At 41.6% G+C, this 19,898-nt stretch overlaps 2 protein-coding genes and 1 long non-coding RNA gene across 3 annotated transcripts; all 3 read left to right on the forward strand.

Annotated features, from left to right (window-relative positions):
• Positions 1-1,178: 1,178 nt before the first annotated feature.
• LOC308382157 lies at positions 1,179-2,774 on the forward strand. Its single transcript, XR_013969050.1, has 3 exons — positions 1,179-1,424; positions 1,619-1,885; positions 2,711-2,774. It is a non-coding gene; the product is annotated as an uncharacterized lncRNA (long non-coding RNA).
• Positions 2,775-8,146: 5,372 nt separating this feature from the next.
• Positions 8,147-10,845, forward strand: LOC308382346 (uncharacterized protein; the record flags this gene model as incomplete). Its single annotated transcript, XM_080860067.1, has 5 exons — positions 8,147-8,275; positions 8,501-8,944; positions 9,322-9,759; positions 10,137-10,574; positions 10,695-10,845. Exons 2-5 carry the CDS (start codon positions 8,526-8,528, stop codon positions 10,843-10,845), a joined length of 1,446 nt encoding a protein of 481 aa, XP_080716193.1. The 5' UTR covers positions 8,147-8,275; positions 8,501-8,525.
• Positions 10,846-11,367: 522 nt separating this feature from the next.
• On the forward strand, positions 11,368-19,894 carry LOC308382347 (uncharacterized protein; the record flags this gene model as incomplete). Its single annotated transcript, XM_080860068.1, has 12 exons — positions 11,368-11,389; positions 11,615-12,058; positions 12,436-12,873; positions 13,970-14,413; positions 14,815-15,120; positions 15,963-16,409; positions 17,283-17,543; positions 17,837-18,091; positions 18,509-18,754; positions 19,188-19,445; positions 19,728-19,791; positions 19,865-19,894. The coding sequence occupies exons 2-12, from the start codon at positions 11,640-11,642 to the stop codon at positions 19,892-19,894; spliced, it is 3,168 nt and encodes a 1,055-aa protein (XP_080716194.1). The 5' UTR covers positions 11,368-11,389; positions 11,615-11,639.
• Between the last annotated feature and the right edge of the window lie 4 nt (positions 19,895-19,898).

Genomic DNA, 19,898 nt, shown 5'->3' on the forward strand with positions numbered 1-19,898 from the left:
TACATTCCACTGAACAAACCTCAGTTATCTCCTGAGGACCTGCTGGAATGTAACAGGCAAGATATTCTGCTTGTTGGGAAACCAGGTATCGGAAAGACAACTACCACTCTGGAAATGATCAACCACTGGACAAAAAAGGCAAACAGAAGGCTGAACTATTTGTTTTACTTTGATGAGACAACACTTTCTGTCACGTCAAGTTTGGAATCTCTGCTATTTGATGCATATGTTCAACCAGCAAGTTCAGACAGAGAAGAGGTGCTACAGGACATCGAGGAGAACTCTGAACATGTCATCATAATTTTTGATGGTATCAAAGATGTACCTGTGAACTCGGTCCTGCGTAAAATAATGAACAAAGAACTTCTTCATGATGCCAAAGTGGTGTTAACCTGCCGACCAGAAGATGAGGAAATCTTACTAGAATGGGAAGCATGCAGAGTTTGTGTACAGGGGTTCAGTCAAGAATCAATCAAGGCTTACTTGTCCCATGTACTCAGGATTAAACCTGATGCTGTGAGCTTAATTATGGGGAATCCTGAGCTGCGTAGCCTCTGCCATGTCCCTGTTCATGCACTCATGGTTGCTGCCTGTATGCTTCATAGTGCTGAAGCTCCTAACCTGTGCACAGCAACTGAGATCTATGTCAACATCTTCCGACATGTAATGAAGAAATGTAAACAAGGCTTAAGGTTGCGTCAACTGGACAACTTTATTCAGTCCAAAAGAGAGAAGATACTGCATTTGTGCAAACTTGGTTTCAATGCAATCAAACAGAGGTCCATAGTCCTACATGACTGTGAAGACAGCGACATTGAGCTTAATTTTCTGACCCAGTTCGTCTTGAAAGAGAGTCCCACTTTGGAAAAAACGTATGGCACCTTCCTTCACAACACGATGCAGGAATTCTTTACTGCTATGTGGCTGCTTGATAATCCAAAGGACATTGATGGAGTTCTTCAGGACTGCAAAACTGAAGAAGGAAAGCACATGAGGCCTGTCGTTCCTTTCCTGAGTGGTCTCCTGTCTGAGAAAAATGTCTCATTAGTGAAGTGTCTGTTTCCAGAAGAGCACATTAAACTGATGTCTAGTGGATTTCATGAGAAACTTTTCCGTACATTCATACACACAGAGGCAGACCACCAACTAGAAGATGGGGTCATCCCAGAACACGATGATGAAGACTTTCTCTTTCTCTGTCAGTGTCTGTTTGAATTGCAGTCACCTCAAGCATGTCTCCTCTTTCTCACGAGAATTAACTATCATTGTGATTTGATGGATGGATGCCTTGACCCTCATCAGTGCTGTGCAGTGTCTTATGTAGTCAGACAGTCAACACAGAGGGAGATTGTGTTAGACCTGAAGAATTGTGATATCTCTGAACAATTACTGAAGCTCATTCTTGACTGCCATCAGCACTTCCGGTAAGAATTTCATAGTACTTAAAAAAAATGCTGTCCGGTTACACAAACACACACAAACACACACACCCACATGTGTGTTTCTGTGTTTGATAAAACTGAATTTAAGGAGTAATTATACCGAAATGGTGTTTTGTCCAAACATTGGTTATGTTAATGGCTTTATGATTAACTTTGACTTTTTTTTATCTCTGCAGAGTTGATTCTTGCATTTCACAAACAATTTGGACAGCAGCATTGGGCTTTGAAAACCAGAAGCATTGTACTGATCTGCTGGATAGGTTTGGACCAGAGTTGCACCTCCCAGTGTGGGAGACATCCATGTTTGAGAGAGCAGGAGAAGTGATACGCCAGAGACCAGAGAAGATAAGACTGATCCTGCACTTGGACCCAACTAGACAGCTTCTGAGTGAGGCTGTCTACAAGCTCGTTCTCAGTCTTCTTCCACACCTTAGCTCTGTCAGGTACTTCATTCATAGATGATTCACAATTTCCTTTAGGTTTACAGTATTTGGCATATCTGAAAGAAAGGAACATTTCTAGACTTGCGTTAATACATCCACTATGAGTGACCATAGAGATGGGTTTATGTTCATGTTTATTAGTATTTTCAATTAGTAAAGTATTTTCTTAAAGTAGAAGAGCATTGGGAGGCTTTAATAACAATTATTTGTAGAAAATAGCATTTCATAATGTCACTCTAGCGCTGAGCCCTGCTCCTGCCACGGCCCCCTCCTGATTCAACTCACCTCACATTCCCAGTAACCTGATTGCCTGATTACCTACACCTGTCACTCCCTCCACCACACTATTTATTCCTGTGTTTGTTCCTGCTCCTTCGTAAGCCATGGTTTAGTTAGTTCTGGTTTAATTCCTAGCATGGACGGTTTCTGTTTTCCCTAGATCCTCTGAGCATTGTGTATTTTGACGGTTTAATTGAGTTTCTTCCAGTCTGTTCAGTTTATCATTTGCCTGCCATCTGTCGCTGGTTGACTCTGAATAAACCCCATCCTTGTTAAGTCTCCCTTGTACATCGCTTTGGGTAAAAGCATATGCTAAATGACTAAATGTAAATGTAAAGTCTGTGTCTAGCCTGATGTCCGTGACACATAGTCAATCACAGTATATATTTATATCTACAAACTACTTGCTGTTACTAACTGATATAATGCTAATTTAATATGAAATGATTGAGATGAAATTTCACATGTTCTTATGAGATTGTTAGAGATGAGGGAATAAACCCTCTAATGTGCCTGTTCCCTCTTCTGTATTGTGTGTTGAAACAGATTGTCTCCACCTCAGCTTGAGAGAATATCCTTTGAGGAGTGGGAACTCTCCAGTGTTTACAATGAATCTGATCTCCTCTTAGATCTGTACTCTCATACAAGAGACTATGAGTCACAAACTGGCAGGAGTCTCATTTCAGCACTACTGCCTGTTTACCAGTTAGGTCCTCCAGTCTGGTCCATAGACCTCTCAAAGAGAAAGGCCTCCATCTTCCTAGAAGTGCTGAAACTCCAAACACAGAAGAGACCAGTAGAGCTGAGAGGCTGGTCAGATGAAGAGAGTGAAGTGAGAAGTTTCCTTCAGTGTCTGCCCTACATCTCACAGCTGAGGTATATTGCATATAACACATTAATACAAATGAAAGCTACACTATAGTCTACACAATATATAATTTAATGAAAAGATACAGAGATGTTTTTAACTAAAATTCTGGTGACTAAACAGACGACTATATGACTTTTGGATGACTATTGCACATGTATTATTGGTTAGTTTGGTTTATGCGTTGATTGATATGTATTTCAATATCTCACACTAATCTTTGTTTATGCAGTTTCAAACCAGATGAGGGTGAAGTGAGAATACAGTCATTCCACATGAATCTGTGTGTTCAAGCAGCTCTCGATGGCAATGCATCTTCAGTCACCACAGTACAGGCATTGCTGAGGTCTTCTTATGTTGATGGATCTGCCTTTATTCACTTCCTGATGGAGCTGTACTCACATGTGAAGACCTGTGAGGCTCAAAAAGGCAGGGAGCTTCTTCCAACATTGCAGCCAGTTTTCCACTCAGCTCCTGCAGTCTGGTCCATTGACCTCTCAAAGAGAAAGGCCTCCCTTCTTCTTGAAGTGCTGAAACTCCAAACACAGAAGAGACCAGTAGAGCTGAGAGGCTGGTCAGATGAAGAGAGTGAAGTGAGGAGTTTCCTTCAGTGTCTGCCCTACATCTCACAACTGAGGTCAGTTAAGCGATTGTTTCATTCCTGAGCAGTGATTTGTATCTCATGTCCTGAGCATTTCATCAGATCTGTATTTATTGTCAATGCCTTGACCTGATAACATTCATCACCTCCTTTTAGATTTGATCAGGAAAAAAAGGAAGAGTCAAGCACAATACTCCAGTTCCTGGTGAATCTCAGTGTAGCAGCAGCTGAACATGATTCAACCTCAGGAGAGGGTTTCTTTAAGCTCTTATCCTCTGTCTGCTGCTACAACTCCTCTACTTATGAGGACTTTGCTGATGATGATGCCACTCAAAGTGATTTCCTACTGGATCTATACATCTGTGTACAGGGCTGTGAGGCTAAAACAGCCAAGAGTCTCCTTCCAACATTTCAGCAGATTTACCAGTCAGTTCCTCCAGTCTGGTCCATAAACCTCTCAAAGAGAAAGGCCTCCATCTTCCTAGAGGTGCTGAAACTCCAAACACAGAAGAAACCAGTAGAGCTGAGAGGCTGGTCAGATGAAGAGAGTGAAGTGAGGAGTTTCCTTCAGTGTCTGCCCTACATCTCACAGCTGAGGTATATATTAACAAATGTATCCAAATGAAAGCTACACTATAGTGTACACACAATATAGTAATATAATGGAAAGATACAGACATGCTTTTAACTTCAATTCTGGTGGCTACACAGAAGACATGACTTTTGGATGAATATTGTACATTTATTATTGGTTAGTTTGATTTATGTGTTGATTAATATGTATTTCAATATCTCACACTAATCTTTGTCTATGCAGTTTCAAACCAGATGAGGGTGAAGAGAGAATACAGTCATTCCACATGAATCTGTGTGTTCAAGCAGCTCTCGGTGGCAATGCATCTGTCACCAGAGTACAGGCATTGCTGAGGTCTTTTTATGTTGACTGGGAACTTGACAGTTCTGCCTTTATTGACTTCTTGATGGAGCTATACTCACATGTGAAGACCTGTGAGGCTCAAAAAGGCACAAAGCTTCTTCCGACATTGAAGCAGATTTACCAGTTAGTTCCTGCAGTCTGGTCCATAGACCTCTCAAAGAGAAAAGCCTCCATCTTCCTAGAGGTGCTGAAACTCCAAACACAGAAGAAACCAGTACAGCTAAGAGGCTGGTCAGATGAAGAGAGTGAAGTGAGGAGTTTCCTTCAGTGTCTGCCCTACATCTCACAACTGAGGTCAGTGATGGGCTTGTTTCATTCCTGAGCAGTGATTTGAAGCTCGTGTCCTGAGCATTCTACCAGATCTGTCTGTATTGTGTATACCTTGACCTGAATACATTCATCACTTCTTTTAGTTTTGATCGGGAGACAAGAGCTGAAGAGTCAAGCACGATAATCCAGTTCCTGGTGAATCTCAGTGTAGCAGCAGCTAGACATTATTCAACATCAGGAGAGAGTTCCTTTAAGCTCTTATCATCTGTCTGCCGCTGCTACTTCTTTCCTCATGAGAACTATGCTGATGATGATGCCATTCAGAGTGATTTCCTGCTGGATCTATACCTCCATGCCCAGGCTTGTGAGGCTGAAACAGCCAAGAGTCTCCTTTCAACATTGAAGCAGATTTACCAGTCAGTCCCTCCAGTCTGGTCCATAGACCTCTCAAAGAGAAAGGCCTCCATCTTCCTAGAGGTGCTGAAACTCCAAACACAGAAGAAACCAGTAGAGCTGAGAGGCTGGTCAGATGAAGAGAGTGAAGTGAGGAGTTTCCTTCAGTGTCTGCCCTACATCTCACAACTGAGGTCAGTGAAGTGCCTGATTCATTCAGTTCATAGTTCAATTAATTAAAAGTATTTTTTCATCATTTTGGTTTTAATGGCAAGAAGTTTTTGTGTGTGTTAGTGATACACGGTTCGGCCCATAATCAATGGTTCCTACAGGGTTTCTCTCTACACTGTCCTATATCAATAAAGCATTAAAAAGCCCCGACCATAGTGAAGTGTTCTTGTGGCTCAACTAGACAACTTAAATATTGTTAAAGTAGCCAGTCAAAAAGGCACCTATATATTCATAGCACAGATAATAGAAGTGTAGAAGAACAGCATTAGACAGGTTGCAACTATTTTGACTGAGATCACGCTGAGATAAAGCCTCCTAAAGATTGCCTACAGTTTAATTCTTGCCTGAAAAAACTCCCTCTGTATCAGCAATCCAAAATGGCAACAGTATCGTTCATGTACTCTTTAGCAGATGAGGTCCCAATGTGTCAATTTCTGTGTGAATGAACAAGGCTCAATTGTGTTGCACGCTGTTAGAGGCACCTGAATAAGGCACCAGAAATCAATAGTACTGTTTTGAAGGGCCACCTGGTGATAGCACCTTGGGTTAGCCTGGATCATGTTGACATGCCTCAGAGGTTTGTATTCACATAGAACATTTTAAGGAGGGTTGAATGAGGGCACAATTAGATAATTGAAGGTGACATCCTAAATGTCCATTCTCCTCAACATTACGCTTCACCTCGCCCCCAACACTTTAAAAGCCCCAGGACTTTTTAGGAAAAGCTGAAAATGATTAACATTGGAATACCATGATTTGCATGTGTCTGCACTGGGAAAAGGTAATGATGAAAACTAAAGTGCCATGTTTCAGCCCCTATGGTAAACTGCCTGAATCTAACAAAAACTCGCTCTTAAGAGATTTCTGTGTGAGTGTGCTTTGTCAATGCTCACGGCCTCGTTTCCCGATAACGATGTATCTTAACGTTCTACGTGGATTTTCGCGACATCGTAGACGCAAGAACACTTTCTACTTACGAGGGTTTCCCAACCATCAACTTAAAGTCAGGTGCACGAGCGCGACGTGCACGAGTTCTTAAGTAGCTCTTAGGAGCTGTTTACGTCACGTTAACCTGTTTACGTTAATTGCTGTGAAATTAGCTAGCCTATGCGTGCATCGAACGTACACTGCGCACTGAATTTGGGGCGGGGATAGTAACGCCATCTCCAGCAGAGTTAAACTGTGTTCCCATTGTAAGGACATTTATTGCATCTGTCTGAGAGTGGGCTGTCAAAGCTGCCATCATCGAAGTCATACAGTACAGTAGGCTACATACATTCAATAAAATTAACCTACATTTGAGTCCAACTGCATGCCCATTCTTACCCTACACTTACCCTTACAATAAAGAAGTGATCCTATTTCAACCATAACTTCATTTTAAATTATTTCTTTCTTTCTTCATGACATTTAGTTTATAGTTTAGACAGCAACGTTGACATCTATATTCAACTGCATCCACTACATAATCTCAAACTTTATTTGTTGGTAACAAATTCAAAAAGGCTACCATTAACACATTTCTTAATGAAAAGGAAACATGCATCACAATAATACTTCAGTGTAACCTGTACCTATGTGGAGTGCAAATATGTCTTGCCATTACACTACCCAACAGCTCTACGTCTGCTTACACTACAGAATGCATAATTCCTACGGGCACTGCACTAGTTTTGTATAGCCTAATCTTTATTTTCAAATACTCAATATTCTTTTTTTTCTATTTTGATGGGAATAGGCAGGTGAAACAATGACATTCTCATGATGTGCTATACACAGAAACATCGTTGCAAAATATACATCGTGCAAATATATATTGGACAACTGTGTAGGGCACGAAACAACCACCTAGCTATAAAGCTACCATATAAGCCAATGGAGTGGTGGCATAAGCGCTAAATGTGCCATCAAACTACTGTTTGAAAGCTTCAGTAAAGACCTACATACTCTGCATTGGTCGCGTAGTACATTTCCGATCAAACCGAGTCATTATAAACATATAAAAAGTTGTGTAGATAGCTTTATTAATGTAAAATATTCCTCGCTTCAAGTAGCCATGTTTTTTTTTTTAAATTCCCCTTTCTTCCGAACGACGGTCCAACGACGCCCCTGTTGGATTAAATCGCTAAGTGTGAAGTTACTACTGGTCCTGACCACACATAGAATTCTTCTCAACGAAAGATACACTTAAGCTAAGTGCCCCGTCGGGAAACCGGTCTGCAACGTAGGATTCCTCTTACGAACGATTTCAAGTGCTTTTTAGGCTAAGTGCGCGTTCGGGAAACGAGGCCCACCACTATGCAAGCAGTGTCTTTAATGTGTTAGCCTTTTTAGTGCATTGCCCTGAACTGATAAGCTATCTCCTTTTTTCAGATGCTCACAAGATTTCCTGAGTAAGACGCCTGAAAAGGTTTTCCAGTTTCTGGTGAATCTGAGTGCAGCAGCAGCTGAGTGTGATTCAGCTTCAGGAGAGAGTTTCTCTGAGCTCTTATCCTCTGTGTGCAGCTACAGTACATTCCCTTTGGGTCGTGAGGACAGCTCTAGACAGAGTGATTTCCTCATTGATCTTCATTCATACGTGAAGGACTATGAGACTAAGACAGACAGGAGTCTCATTCCAGCATTACACTCAGTTTACCAGTCAGCACCTGCAGTCTGGTCCATAGACCTCTCAAAGAGAAAGGCCTCCATTTTCCTAGAAGTGCTGAAACTCCAAACACAGAAGAGACCAGTAGAGCTGAGAGGCTGGTCAGATGAAGAGAGTGAAGTGAGGAGTCTCCTTCAGTGTCTGCCCTACATCTCACAGCTGAGGTAAATATAACATGTAACAAATTAATCCAAATGAAAGCTACACTAAAGTGTACACAATGTAATAATATAATGGAAAGATACAGACATATTTTCAACTTCAACTCTGGTGGCTACACAGAGGACTATATTACATTTTTATGAATATTGTTGATTTATTATTGGTTAGTTTGATTTATGTGTTGATTAAAGTATTTCAATATATCACACTAATCTTTGTCTATGCAGTTTCCTTCCAGATGAGATCTTGGGTATGAAGTCAAAGGAGAGTGAAAAGAGAATACAGTTATTCCACATGAATCTGTGTGTTCAAGCAGCTATCGATGGCAATGCATCTGCAGTCACCACAGTACAGGCATTGCTGAGGTCTACTTATGTTTATGACTGGGAACATAATAGATCTGCCTTTTTTCACTTCCTGATGGAGCTATACTCACATGTGAAGACCTGTGAGGCTCAAAAAGGCAGGGAGCTTCTTCCAACATTGCAGCCAGTTTTCCACTTGGCTCCTGCAGTCTTGATCATAAACCTCTCACAAAGAAAGGCCCCCCTTTGTCTTGAAGTGCTGAAACTCCAAACACAGAAGAGACCAGTAGAGCTGAGAGGCTGGTCAGATGAAGAGAGTGAAGTGAGGAGTTTCCTACAGTGTCTTCCCTACATCTCACAACTGAGGTCAGTGAAGTGCTTGATTCATTCCTGATGAGTGATTTGTAGCTCTTGTCCTGAGCATTCTAACAGAGCTGTCTTTATTGTGTATGCCTTGACCTGATAACATTCATCACTTCCTTTTAGTTTTGATCAGAAGCTAATAAAGGAAGAGTCAAGCACAATTATCCAGTTCCTGGTGAATCTCAGTGTAGCAGCAGCTGATGGGTTTCAGCATCAAGAGATGGTTTCTCTGAGCTCTTTATCATCTGTTTTCCGCTACATCTCCTTTCCTTAGTTTGATCCATGTTTGGTCAAAGCTTACTACTATGGAAGCAGTGTCTTTAATGTGTTAGCCTTTTTAGTGTATTGCCTTGAACTGATTAGCTATTTTCTTTTTTCAGATTCTCACAAGATGTCCTGAGTAAGACGCCTGAAAAGGTTTTCCAGTTTCTGGTGAATCTGAGTGTAGCACCAGCTGAGTGTGATTCAGCTTCAGGAGAGAGTTTCTCTGAGCTCTTATCCTCTGTGTGCAGCTACAGTACATTCCCTTTGGGTCGTGAGGACAGCTCTAGACAGAGTGATTTCCTCATTGATCTTCATTCATATGTGAAGGACTATGAGACTAAGACAGACAGGAGTCTCCTTCCAGCATTACACTCAGTTTACCAGTCAGCACCTGCAGTCTGGTCCATAGACCTCTCAAAGAGAAAGGCCTCCATTTTCCTAGAAGTGCTGAAACTCCAAACACAGAAGAGACCAGTAGAGCTGAGAGGCTGGTCAGATGAAGAGAGTGAAGTGAGGAGTTCCCTACAGTGTCTTCCCTACATCTCACAACTGAGGTCAGTGAAGTGCTTGATTCATTCCTGATGAGTGATTTGTAGCTCTTGTCCTGAGCATTCTAACAGAGCTGTCTTTATTGTGTATGCCTTGACCTGATAACATTCATCACTTCCTTTTAGTTTTGATCAGAAGCTAATAAAGGAAGAGTCAAGCACAATTATCCAGTTCCTGGTGAATCTCAGTGTAGCAGCAGCTGATGGGTTTCAGCATCAAGAGATGGTTTCTCTGAGCTCTTTATCATCTGTTTTCCGCTACATCTCCTTTCCTTAGTTTGATCCATGTTTGGTCAAAGCTTACTACTATGGAAGCAGTGTCTTTAATGTGTTAGCCTTTTTAGTGTATTGCCTTGAACTGATTAGCTATTTTCTTTTTTCAGATTCTCACAAGATGTCCTGAGTAAGACGCCTGAAAAGGTTTTCCAGTTTCTGGTGAATCTGAGTGTAGCACCAGCTGAGTGTGATTCAGCTTCAGGAGAGAGTTTCTCTGAGCTCTTATCCTCTGTGTGCAGCTACAGTACATTCCCTTTGGGTCGTGAGGACAGCTCTAGACAGAGTGATTTCCTCATTGATCTTCATTCATATGTGAAGGACTATGAGACTAAGACAGACAGGAGTCTCATTCCAGCATTACACTCAGTTTACCAGTCAGCACCTGCAGTCTGGTCCATAGACCTCTCAAAGAGAAAGGCCTCCATTTTCCTAGAAGTGCTGAAACTCCAAACACAGAAGAGACCAGTAGAGCTGAGAGGCTGGTCAGATGAAGAGAGTGAAGTGAGGAGTTCCCTACAGTGTCTTCCCTACATCTCACAACTGAGGTCAGTGAAGTGCTTGATTCATTCCTGATGAGTGATTTGTAGCTCTTGTCCTGAGCATTCTAACAGAGCTGTCTTTATTGTGTATGCCTTGACCTGATAACATTCATCACTTCCTTTTAGTTTTGATCAGAAGCTAATAAAGGAAGAGTCAAGCACAATTATCCAGTTCCTGGTGAATCTCAGTGTAGCAGCAGCTGATGGGTTTCAGCATCAAGAGATGGTTTCTCTGAGCTCTTTATCATCTGTTTTCCGCTACATCTCCTTTCCTTAGTTTGATCCATGTTTGGTCAAAGCTTACTACTATGGAAGCAGTGTCTTTAATGTGTTAGCCTTTTTAGTGTATTGCCTTGAACTGATTAGCTATTTTCTTTTTTCAGATTCTCACAAGATGTCCTGAGTAAGACGCCTGAAAAGGTTTTCCAGTTTCTGGTGAATCTGAGTGTAGCACCAGCTGAGTGTGATTCAGCTTCAGGAGAGAGTTTCTCTGAGCTCTTATCCTCTGTGTGCAGCTACAGTACATTCCCTTTGGGTCGTGAGGACAGCTCTAGACAGAGTGATTTCCTCATTGATCTTCATTCATATGTGAAGGACTATGAGACTAAGACAGACAGGAGTCTCATTCCAGCATTACACTCAGTTTACCAGTCAGCACCTGCAGTCTGGTCCATAGACCTCTCAAAGAGAAAGGCCTCCATTTTCCTAGAAGTGCTGAAACTCCAAACACAGAAGAGACCAGTAGAGCTGAGAGGCTGGTCAGATGAAGAAAGTGAAGTGAGGAGTTTCCTACAGTGTCTGCCCTACATCTCACAGCTGAGGTATATATAACATGTAACAAATTAATCCAAATGAAAGCTACACTAAAGTGTACACAATGTAATAATATAATGGAAAGATACAGACATATTTTCAACTTCAACTCTGGTGGCTACACAGAGGACTATATTACATTTTTATGAATATTGTTGATTTATTATTGGTTAGTTTGATTTATGTGTTGATTAAAGTATTTCAATATATCACACTAATCTTTGTCTATGCAGTTTCCTTCCAGATGAGATCTTGGGTATGAAGTCAAAGGAGAGTGAAAAGAGAATACAGTTATTCCACATGAATCTGTGTGTTCAAGCAGCTATCGATGGCAATGCATCTGCAGTCACCACAGTACAGGCATTGCTGAGGTCTACTTATGTTTATGACTGGGAACATAATAGATCTGCCTTTTTTCACTTCCTGATGGAGCTATACTCACATGTGAAGACCTGTGAGGCTCAAAAAGGCAGGGAGCTTCTTCCAACATTGCAGCCAGTTTTCCACTTGGCTCCTGCAGTCTTGATCATAAACCTCTCACAAAGAAAGGCCCCCCTTTGTCTTGAAGTGCTGAAACTCCAAACACAGAAGAGACCAGTAGAGCTGAGAGGCTGGTCAGATGAAGAGAGTGAAGTGAGGAGTTTCCTACAGTGTCTTCCCTACATCTCACAACTGAGGTCAGTGAAGTGCTTGATTCATTCCTGATGAGTGATTTGTAGCTCTTGTCCTGAGCATTCTAACAGAGCTGTCTTTATTGTGTATGCCTTGACCTGATAACATTCATCACTTCCTTTTAGTTTTGATCAGAAGCTAATAAAGGAAGAGTCAAGCACAATTATCCAGTTCCTGGTGAATCTCAGTGTAGCAGCAGCTGATGGGTTTCAGCATCAAGAGATGGTTTCTCTGAGCTCTTTATCATCTGTTTTCCGCTACATCTCCTTTCCTTAGTTTGATCCATGTTTGGTCAAAGCTTACTACTATGGAAGCAGTGTCTTTAATGTGTTAGCCTTTTTAGTGTATTGCCTTGAACTGATTAGCTATTTTCTTTTTTCAGATTCTCACAAGATGTCCTGAGTAAGACGCCTGAAAAGGTTTTCCAGTTTCTGGTGAATCTGAGTGTAGCACCAGCTGAGTGTGATTCAGCTTCAGGAGAGAGTTTCTCTGAGCTCTTATCCTCTGTGTGCAGCTACAGTACATTCCCTTTGGGTCGTGAGGACAGCTCTAGACAGAGTGATTTCCTCATTGATCTTCATTCATATGTGAAGGACTATGAGACTAAGACAGACAGGAGTCTCATTCCAGCATTACACTCAGTTTACCAGTCAGCACCTGCAGTCTGGTCCATAGACCTCTCAAAGAGAAAGGCCTCCATTTTCCTAGAAGTGCTGAAACTCCAAACACAGAAGAGACCAGTAGAGCTGAGAGGCTGGTCAGATGAAGAGAGTGAAGTGAGGAGTTTCCTTCAGTGTCTGCCCTACATCTCACAGCTGAGGTCAGTGGAGTGCTTGGTTCATTCAGTACATACAATAACATAAGTGAAATATATTTTCTCATAATTTTGGTTTAATGACAAGAAGTTTGTGTGAGTGTGTTTGAGATGCACGGGTCGGCCCATAAGCTATGGGTCCTACGGGGCGGTCGGGTTCAGGAAAGCCTACCAGAAAATATTGCAGATGTGGTAGTCAGGGTGACAGGGTTAAATAAAGGGTTTAACAAGGTGTCCCACCGCTCCGTAGTATAGGTAAAGCCTGTGGCACCCCAAAGAGGATAACAAAGACATATTCCAGTTTAGGTAAAGCCTCTGGGTGTGTGTGTGTGTGTGTAGTAAGAGCTGTGAGCACAGTGGCCGTGTGTGTTTCAGTGAGACTGTGGACATAGTAACCCTTGTGGAGAGGACTACCACCTGATGATACAGTGTGTGAATGTCCACAGGTAAAGTATTAGTGTGATGATGATAAAATGTCATGAAATAGAGAGAAACTCTTTAGACAGATTGTATGTAGAGTTGACCTTTTGTTTCAAGATAAATGGCATTGTTATTTGCAGAGAAGATGAATCTCTCTTATCCTGTCAGAATTGTGAAGCTCTATTTCAAAACACTGTTTTTATTGTACTTATGTGATGTGGTTCGGAAGTTTTAAAAAATGTGTTTATTGGAAGTAACCACAGGCTGAACAGTTTTTCTTTGCAAAGTAAGAGTGAGGTCATACTTCACATACAGTATATGAGACATTTAGATGGCTTACAATAATACAGAGTCTTTGTACACAAATGTGTGGGTCTCTATTTATAGTTGAAGATAAATAAACGTTATGTTATTTTATAGTGATAACAATGAACAAAAAATGTGGGAACTATTTTGACTGAGAGCATGCTGAGTTAAAGCCTGGTAAAGATGGCCTACAATTTCATTCTTGCCTGATAAAACGCCCGCTGCATCAGCACACCAAATGACAACAGTATTGTACATTTTAGCAGAGGAGGTCCCAATGTGTCAATTTCTATATGAATGAACAAAGCTTAATTGTGTTGCAAGCTGTCTTTATTGTAGATGCCTTGACCTGATTACATTTATCTCTTCCTTTTAGATTTGATTGGGATTGTTATAATGAGACAAGCACAGTGATCCAGTTCCTGGTGAATCTCAGTTTAGCAGCAGCTGAACGTGATTCAACATCAGGAGAGGGTTTCTCTACGCTCTTATCATCTGTCTGCCACTACGACTATTTTCCTTTCATGGACTATGATGAAAATTATGAATATCCCATTTGGAGTAATTTCCTGCTGGATCTATGTCTCCATGTCCAGGCATGTGAGGCTAAGACATCCAAGAGTCTCCTTCCAACATTTCAGCAGGTGTACCAGTCAGTCCCAGTCTGGTCCATAGACCTCTCAAAGAGAAAGGCCTCCATCTTCCTAGAGGTGCTGAAACTCCAAACACAGAAGAAACCAGTAGAGCTGAGAGGCTGCTCAGATGAAGAGAGTGAAGTGAGGAGTTTCCTTCAGTGTCTGCCCTACATCTCACAACTGAGGTCAGTAAAGTGATTGATTTATTCAGTAAAAAAAAAACTGAAATATAATTTTTTATTATTTTGGTTTAATGACGAGGAGTGTGTGTGTGTGTATATTTGTGTGAGTGTGTTGGTGATGCACAGGTCTACCCATAAGCCATGTGTCCTACGGGCGGACGGGTTCGGGAAAACCTACCAGAAAATATTTTATTTCAGCGTTTTGACTAAATTAGAAATAACCTACAGCCAAAATTACATGCAGTAGGTCAGGCCATGCATTTTCCTTTTAGGTTCAACCTGTGGCACTCCGAAGAGGATAACAAAGACATATTCCAGTTTCTGGTGAATCTGAGTGTAGCAGCAGCTGAGTGTGATTCAACTACAGGAGAGAGTTTCTCTGAGCTCTTATCCTCTGTATGCAGCTACAGGACATTCCCTATTGGTCATGAGTACAGCTCTAGACAGAGTGATTTCCTCATTGATCTTTATTCATATGTGAAGGACTATGAGACTAAGACAGACAGGAGTCTCCTTCCAGCATTACACTCAGTTTACCAGTGTTCACCTGCAGTCTGGTCCATAGACCTCTCAAAGAGAAAGGCCTCCATCTTCCTAGAGGTGCTGAAACTCCAAACACAGAAGAGACCAGTAGAGCTGAGAGGCTGGTCAGATGAAGAGATTGAAGTGAGGAGTTTCCTTCAGTGTCTGCCCTACATCTCACAACTGAGGTCAGTGAAGTGATTGATTAACTCAGTACATGCAGTTAAATATATTAAATATAATACATGTGTGTCGTTTGGAATGTATGTGTCGTGCACGTGCCTCTGTGTGTGTTAGTGATGTATGGGTTGACCCATAAGCCATGGGCCACAGGTATGGGAAACCTTCCAGAAAATATTACAGGTTTGGGCGGGTTGGGTCAAGCGAGCTACCCAGCAGCATTCTGACTGAGTTACAAATGACCTGCAGCCTTGCACTGGATAGGGTGCAATAGGTTATGCTATGCATTAGGCTTCTAGTTGGATTTCCCCTCTCTGTCTCTCTCTCTCAAAAACACACACACACAAACTCGAGGGTGCAGGTCCTGTCATATATAGCCAAGCCTAATATAAAGCAGCCTATCAGCAGTCGTATTATACATTTGTGATTGTGGTTTTTGCACACAATTGTTTTCTCCAAGTGGTGTCCATAGCATTTTGTTTAGATAACACCATCTAAACCTATGTCCCCAAACCCATTCCCCCACGAAACTTTTAAAGCCCTAGCGTTTTGTCAGTAAAGGTTGAAAATATTAAAACAGTGAGTTTTGGCGATGTTATGTTAGGCATATGTCAACATTAGAAGAAAAGTTTGGATGCAAACTAAAGGAGCCATATATCAGCCCCTATGGTAAACTGCCGGAATCTTACTGAAACTGGCTTTTAATAGCACAAAGATTCTGTGTGTATGTGTGTGTGATTTTGGTCAACGCTTAGAACTATGCAATGAGTGTTTTAGTGCTTTGGCCTTTTAAGTGCATGACTTGTTGCCTTCAACTGATTAACCAATTGCCTTTACAATTTATTTTTAGGTTCAACCTGCTGTACTTCAGGGATAACAAAGACATATTCCAGTTTCTGGTGAATCTGAGTGTAGCAGCAGCAGCTGAGTGTGATTCAGCTACAGGAGAGAGTTTCTCTGAGCTCTTCTCCTCTGTGTGCAGCTACAGTACATTCCCTTTGGGTAAAGAGGAATATGAGTACAGCTCTGAACAGAGTGATTTCCTCATTGATCTTCATTCATATGTGAAGGACTATGAGACTAAGACAGACAGGCGTCTCCTTCCAGCATTACACTCAGTTTACCAGTGTTCACCTGCAGTCTGGTACATCGACCTCTCAAAGAGAAAGGCCTCCATCTTCCTAGAGGTGCTGAAACTCCAAACACAGAAGAGACTAGTAGAGCTGAGAGGCTGGTCAGATGAAGAGAGTGAAGTGAGGAGTTTCCTTCAGTGTCCGCCCTACATCTCACAACTCAAGTAAGTGCAGTTTTGATTCATTCAGTAGATTCACGATATGCAGTCAGTTAAGTATAGTTAATGGCAAGGAGTTAGTTTTTGTGTGTAAGTGTTTCGCGGGTTGACCCATAAGCCATGGGTCCTACAAGGCAGACGGGTTTAGGGAAAATATTGCTTCTTCGTGCAAGTGGGGTCAAAAAATCTACATAGTAATAACCTACACCCTTGCACTGAATTGCGTGCAATAGGTTAGGTTAGGCTATGCATTAGGTTTGTAGTTAGATTTCACATCTCTCTATCCCTCTCTCTCAAACACACACACACACACACACACCAGAGGGTGCAGGTCCTGTCACATATAGCCTAGCCTAATATATTGCAGCCTTTCAGCAATCATATTACAAATTACAAATGCCATTGTCACCCAAGCCAAAAAGAAACAGGAAATCTCTGTACAATTCTATCTGTGTACCATTGACACATTGACAAGTAGGGCATGTGTCCATGATGAAATCAAGATGAATATAGCTGGCTAGATAGATCTTATTCTTTAATCTGTAATTTTAGTTAGCTCATGTTATAGAATTGGGCCCATGACATAGCTGTTTTGACTTCCTTCCTTTAAACCATCGCCACAAAATCCAACTACTTTAATTATTATTATTGGAGAATAATCCATTGGGTTAATTTTCATCAGTGTAATAAACACATTGAATTTTTAAATATCTGGATATGTAATATCTTGAGTGTCTTGATATACAGAAATATGTCAATCACTGTTGTGAAGCATTTGATTCTTGTCTGGGTGTTAATCTGTCCTAATTATTAATGATTTAAAGCATTTCATTCTTGTCTGGGAATAACTTATATTACCATATTGTTTTCAATTTGAAGATTGCATGGTGGCTGTGAGGCCCAGTCCCTCCTAGTGGATTGCACAGATGTTGGGTCTAGAGAGGAACTGATCCATCTGGTCAAGTGTCTGGACTTTAATCTGCGGCTGGAATGGAACCTATTCAGCTATATGTGCAGGTCTTTGGGAAGGGTGCTTAGATGGGTGCCCTACAAACTGGACCTCACTCTGACACCTGAGCACATCTCTCTCAGGGGAATCAGGCTGCTCTTCAGAGGGGTCTCTCACCTTCACAAACTCAGGTCAAATACATTTCTGTCATCTTAGTAGACATTTAGTGTAAACCTTTTGTCATCAGAGCTATCAGGTGTAATGCTATGTTTTACTGTAACATACAAGTGCAATTCCCATTGCTATTCTCCATGTAAACTGTATTAACATTATCAGGTTGAATGGCAAAATATTGATGAGATTGGCCAGCGCAGTGTAAACCTCTTGTCATCAGAGATATCAGGTGTAAGGTGTTTGCAATGCAATGTTTTTGTTTGACTGCCAAGTGAAATTCCCCTCACTTTTTTGTGGTTTACATTATCAGGTTGAATGGCAAAATACTGATGAGATTTGCCAGCGTGATGAGGACATCAGGATTTGTGTCTCCAGTCACAGTTGAGGAGCTCAGCCTGGAACTCGACAGCCTCAGCGTGTCTCAGAGAGCGCTGTCCAGGGTCCTGAGCAGTCTGTCTCTCCTCCTCAGGCTCTGGACTGTCCAGTGTCTGGATCTGACATCTTGCAGAGTTGAAGGTCACTCTCTCATCATTCTGCTTTGTCTACAGGACCCTCTTCAGCTCAGGTGAATCCACATATTTAATCATATGACAGTGACAGAATTTCTGTAATGTTTGTCCAGCTTTAGTGGTGGAGCAGTAGTCATTGCTTGAATTTGAGGGTGTCAGCAGTCATCTGATCATATGTGTTCATTTTCAGCTGGTACAGAAACAAGTAGAGCAAGGTACAACCAATACAACTTCATGGTGGTGATTCTAAGGATGCACCAAACTGATCAAATATGTGGGCCTACCTTGTCTATACAGTGTATTTATTTAGAAGAGTCTGCATTAGTTAAAAACGGAAGTAATTGCAGGGATCATGAAATGGGTAGAAAATACTTTTTTCATATTTCAGGGTCATTCTTCACTTTAACACCTCATCAGCTTCTCAAACTCTCCTCCATGTCACCATCTCTCTTTCCCTCTCTCTGACTCTCCAGACTGAGTAAGGAAACTATGCAGCAGCTGGTTATGCTTGTGTCTGAAGCACAGGAAGTTGAAATCACCCAGTCCTTCCTGAACAAGGTGGGAGGAGACCTGACCTCCTGCACTTTGACCCAGGAAGTGCTTCTCTACCTGCTGCAGCACCACCCTGGACCTGTGACTGTGGACTTCAGGAAGAGCAAGATCACAGAGATGAACATTAGAGAACTCCTTCCTCTGCTGGACAGGATACAAATGAAGAGGTAGCAGTGATTAAGACAAACTCAACATTGCGGATGGAAAGCTCTAGACCACATATACTATAATACTAAATATATACTAAATGAACATTTAATCACTTAAGATGAAAGTCAGATACACAACTTAAAAATTACATTAGATTATTTTAGTGATACGGTTATAAAAGAAATTTGTGATGCAGTATATTCAGGTTTATTTTTACATTTCATTGAATGGTTGTGACCAGCTCTCAAACTTTTGGGAAAAAACAAATGTATTGGAAATATGGTCATTTTTAATTGTCCAAGGTAGCTGTTTTAGGCGACATGCTCCTACGTTATTTTTCTGCATCATCCAAACTTAATCTTGTTGTTTAGCAATGGCTGTTTCCACAACAATTGTATTTACATTTGGCTTCTGATGAATGACTCAATGCCAATGACTATGACTCCTCAGGCTCACTCCTGGCTTTGTGAGGTCTGCCATCAGAGAGATCTACCAGACTCGTTCTCCTCAGTATGTGAGCAGCCTGCTGAGATCTACAGAGAACTACATCAACCTGACCACCAGAGGCCTGGATGCTGCTGACTGTGCTGCCCTGCGTTTCATCTTACAGCACAGCCAGGGAGTCAGATTCAACCTGATGTGGACCTCCATACCAGAGGGGGAGCTAGAGAGCCTCCTGCAGCTTCTCAGCCATGTGTCTCAGCTCAGGTCTCAGGGTTTATCAGATTGTGGCTACAATTATGGATGATACATTTTCATTTAATTTAATTTCATTAATTTTGTTTAATTATCATGTGGATATTTAAAAAATATATATATATTTGGATGTGTGCATTAAGAGTGGTGCATATCTAGTGTCAGTACCTTTCACTCTAAACACTCTTAGTGTTTTTGCATTTAATACATCAGAAGCTCAACAATCATGCTCAGTGTAATAATTACTTCTTTAGTGTCTACTGACATCACAGAGTTTGGCATATTTGACTCCAGTGTTGACAGGCAGCTGCTGTTGAGGTTCCTCCACTGCTGCAAGTCCTCAGACGTCCAGCAGGGGGCAGCAGCATCTCTTCTTCAGGCTCTGCAGCACAGACTGGATCTCTCCTGCTCATCTGCTGTCAACCTGACAGAAGATACAGAGGGACCACCTCTGCACCTGAGACC

The sequence above is a fragment of the Sprattus sprattus genome (genome assembly GCF_963457725.1).
Source record: "Sprattus sprattus genome assembly, chromosome: 21".
NCBI classification, from domain to species: Eukaryota; Metazoa; Chordata; class Actinopteri; order Clupeiformes; family Clupeidae; genus Sprattus; species Sprattus sprattus.